At 32.1% G+C, this 2,836-nt stretch overlaps 1 protein-coding gene across 1 annotated transcript; it reads right to left on the bottom strand.

Moving 5' to 3' along the window:
- Positions 1-366: 366 nt before the first annotated feature.
- LOC107801153 (protein FD-like) lies at positions 367-2,634 on the bottom strand. Its single transcript, XM_075249498.1, has 3 exons — positions 1,989-2,634; positions 991-1,072; positions 367-818 (listed from the first exon to the last, which is right to left on the bottom strand). The coding sequence occupies exons 1-3, from the start codon at positions 2,450-2,452 to the stop codon at positions 747-749; spliced, it is 618 nt and encodes a 205-aa protein (XP_075105599.1). The 5' UTR covers positions 2,453-2,634; the 3' UTR covers positions 367-746.
- Between the last annotated feature and the right edge of the window lie 202 nt (positions 2,635-2,836).

Raw genomic sequence — 2,836 nt, 5'->3', positions numbered from 1 at the left:
AAAAAGGGCAGAAATGGGCCACAATTTATAGTGACTGACTGACTGTGATGTCAGCGTAGATAAAGTGATGGCGAAAAATCTGTCCTCCAAAATAAAGATTCTTACTGTACATTGTACAAACAATGCTACTACTAAAATGTTCTGTTGCAGCTATTATTATTAGCTCCTCCGTTTCTTTTTGATCGATTTAAAAAGTAATGATTTTTTTTTAAATTTAAAAATAATTTAATTTAAACTTTTAATTTTATTCTTAATAAAATTTATAACCACAAAAATACTATAGATTCTATTCTGATTTGTTTAGGACCATAATTTTCAAAAATCTTCATTTTTTTCTTAAACTTCGTATCCAGTCATTCACATAAATTAAAAATTAAAACGGAGGGGTATTATTATTATAACACTACAAAGGTCTAATCTTCATTCAACCACTCACTTTACATTACATTAAAACAAGGAACAGAAACCAGCCAAACCCCTTTAGGCTTTTTGGATAGAAAGATTCCAAAAGAAACTAACAAGCAAAATCATAGACTCATAGAGAAAAAAAATCCCTTGGCTGTTGGCTGTTGATTTCATTGCCAAAAAAGGCATAAACTGTCTTCCCATTTGATCATGCCCTTCACTTTGCCAAAAATCACCATCTATTTTCCTTCTCTTTCTAGAGAGAAATACATAAAAGAGGCCACCAAAAAGGACAGTGTGGATTAATATGTAGAAATTTCACATACATCCTCTGATATTTCTCAAAATGGGGCTGTTGAAGTTCGATAGAGAGACTTCTTTTTTGGAAGTTGAGCAGCTGCTGCTAAGCATAACTGACCACAAGGACAGATGAATGAAAATGATCAGTCTTTTGTATACATACACTTGTTTCTAAATTCAAGAACTAATTTAGTTATAAAAAGAAAAAAGCTTAGCTCAATAAGGAAATCTGGATGTCTTCTAGGAATAACAAATTTTTTATTATAGCAGTTAAAAAAATAATACCGGCTGTTGCTGCTTCTTGAGCCTGACATTTTCTTCCATCAAATGGGCTACTTTTTGCTCCAATTCATTCGTATAAGCCTGCAAGTTATACACAGGAAAACACTGACCAAAACAGAACAAGAAAAATTCATTAATAAAGATTTATGTCCTTCTGAATATAATGTTCCTAACTTGTTCTACCTACTTGCTGTTTGTATACACCCCATTTACATGATTAATGTCCCTTTCTTATACTTACGAGAGGTAGTTTGACTCGGCATGAATTTTAAGAAAAATAAAAAAACTTTTGAAACTTATAGTGTTAAAAGCTGTAGGGGATAAAAGTTTTGTGGGGTCATGATATTTATGTGGTTATAAAAGCTTCTCATTAAGCGTAAAATGAGTAAAATGAAAAGCTTAAAGTTGAATTATTTTCAATTGTAAAAATGTGTCATTTTTTTTAAACGGACTAATAAGGAAAGTGTGTCATCTCAATTGAAACGGAGGAAGTACTTTTGTTTGGACTTTCTTTAGCTAGATATCTAAGAATTACTTTAATATTTAGTTCAAAATTGGAGCTCATCAAATAAATAATTCTTTTTCATAGGTTTGAAGTGTGATTAGCGATAAAATTAAAGCTTGAGACATGTAATTAAACTCAAACTCATAACCAAACCTCTACTTATTCCAATACCATGTTGTATTATGTAGAACAAAAACATTTATTTGTTTATTGTTTGAACTTCTTGTCTGTTAAAAATAGAATTAATTAAATAAAAGTATACTTTTTTTACAAATAAAATTTTTAGATGATATAATCACTCACATATATTTTAATATGGTATCATCACCCAATATCATAAAAGAAAATTCAACGTGCTTAACCTATACAAAAGAATCAAAATGTGCTCTCTCACACGACTTAGAGATTTTAGATGAAACGGTAATAAGTTAACACATTAAAAATAGACTAAAAAACACATGTTGGGAGTGTAAATAGAGAAGCTGCACTTTCCTGCTTTCTAGCCCTTGATCTAGCAGCAGACTCACGGTTCTTGATCATCCTCTTGTTTTTCTGGTCACTTGAATTGTTATCATCAGACTCACTGCACCTCTTTCTTCCATTAGTATTCCCTCCAACTGGTGAAGCCAAATCCTCAAATGACGTATTAGAAATAGATTTTTGCTGCTCAGAACTTGAGTTTTGCCTTAAGTTACCAAAGAAATGAAGTCCAGGGCCAGAGTTTAATGTCAACACAGTAACAGCAGCAGCAGCAGGAGGAGGAAAAATAGGGGGGACATAGCCTTTTGCTGCTGTTTTAGGGTTATTAGCAAATGGCCTAGCCAAGAAATCTTGTAAAATCATGCCACCAAAATTGGTAGAATTACTAATATTTTGTTGTGGATCAATATGATCTCTAGAAGAAGTAGTAGTGTCGTCATTTAGAGAAGAAAGATTTATGTTTTTCCAAACTTCTTCCATGGTTTTATTATTAAGTCTATGATTATTGCTAGTAGGTGTACGAGATTAAGAAGAAGAAGAAGATGTGGATGATGACATAATGGATTTCTTGAGAGTGAAAATTGTTGAGAAAAAAACAAATTGGTAGTGCTATCTTTTTTCCCTGCTTTTTTTTTCCTAGTACTACGTACTATAGTAGATAATACAAATCTTTACCAGACTTATAACTTTAGATTTTCATGGCAAGTTGCGATGTTTTTTGTTTGTGAATTGTCAAGTCGGAATTGTACGATGAACCACGCGTCCCAAGTGCGTGATGCTTTGGCTATGGACGTTCGATTTTTCCAGTCACACTTAGGTTTATCAATAGCCTGTTTGACCAAGCTGCAAAAATTAGTTTATTTT

The sequence above is a fragment of the Nicotiana tabacum genome, chromosome 3 (genome assembly GCF_000715075.1).
Source record: "Nicotiana tabacum cultivar K326 chromosome 3, ASM71507v2, whole genome shotgun sequence".
Lineage (NCBI taxonomy): Eukaryota > Viridiplantae > Streptophyta > Magnoliopsida > Solanales > Solanaceae > Nicotiana > Nicotiana tabacum.
Note: the sequence above shows the minus strand (reverse complement) of the source record. Positions and strands in the feature narration are given on the sequence as shown.

Excerpts from the sequence above, each read along its gene's own strand:
- LOC107801153 (XM_075249498.1), bottom strand. The coding sequence starts at position 2,452 with ATGGAAGAAGTTTGGAAAAACATAAATCTTTCTTCTCTAAATGACGAC. Across the intron at positions 1,073-1,988 it reads GCTAGATCAAGGGCTAGAAA|GCAGGCTTATACGAATGAAT; the intron begins GCAGGAAAGTGC and ends TGTGTATAACTT. Across the intron at positions 819-990 it reads TCAAGAAGCAGCAACAGCCG|TTATGCTTAGCAGCAGCTGC; the intron begins GTATTATTTTTT and ends CCTTGTGGTCAG.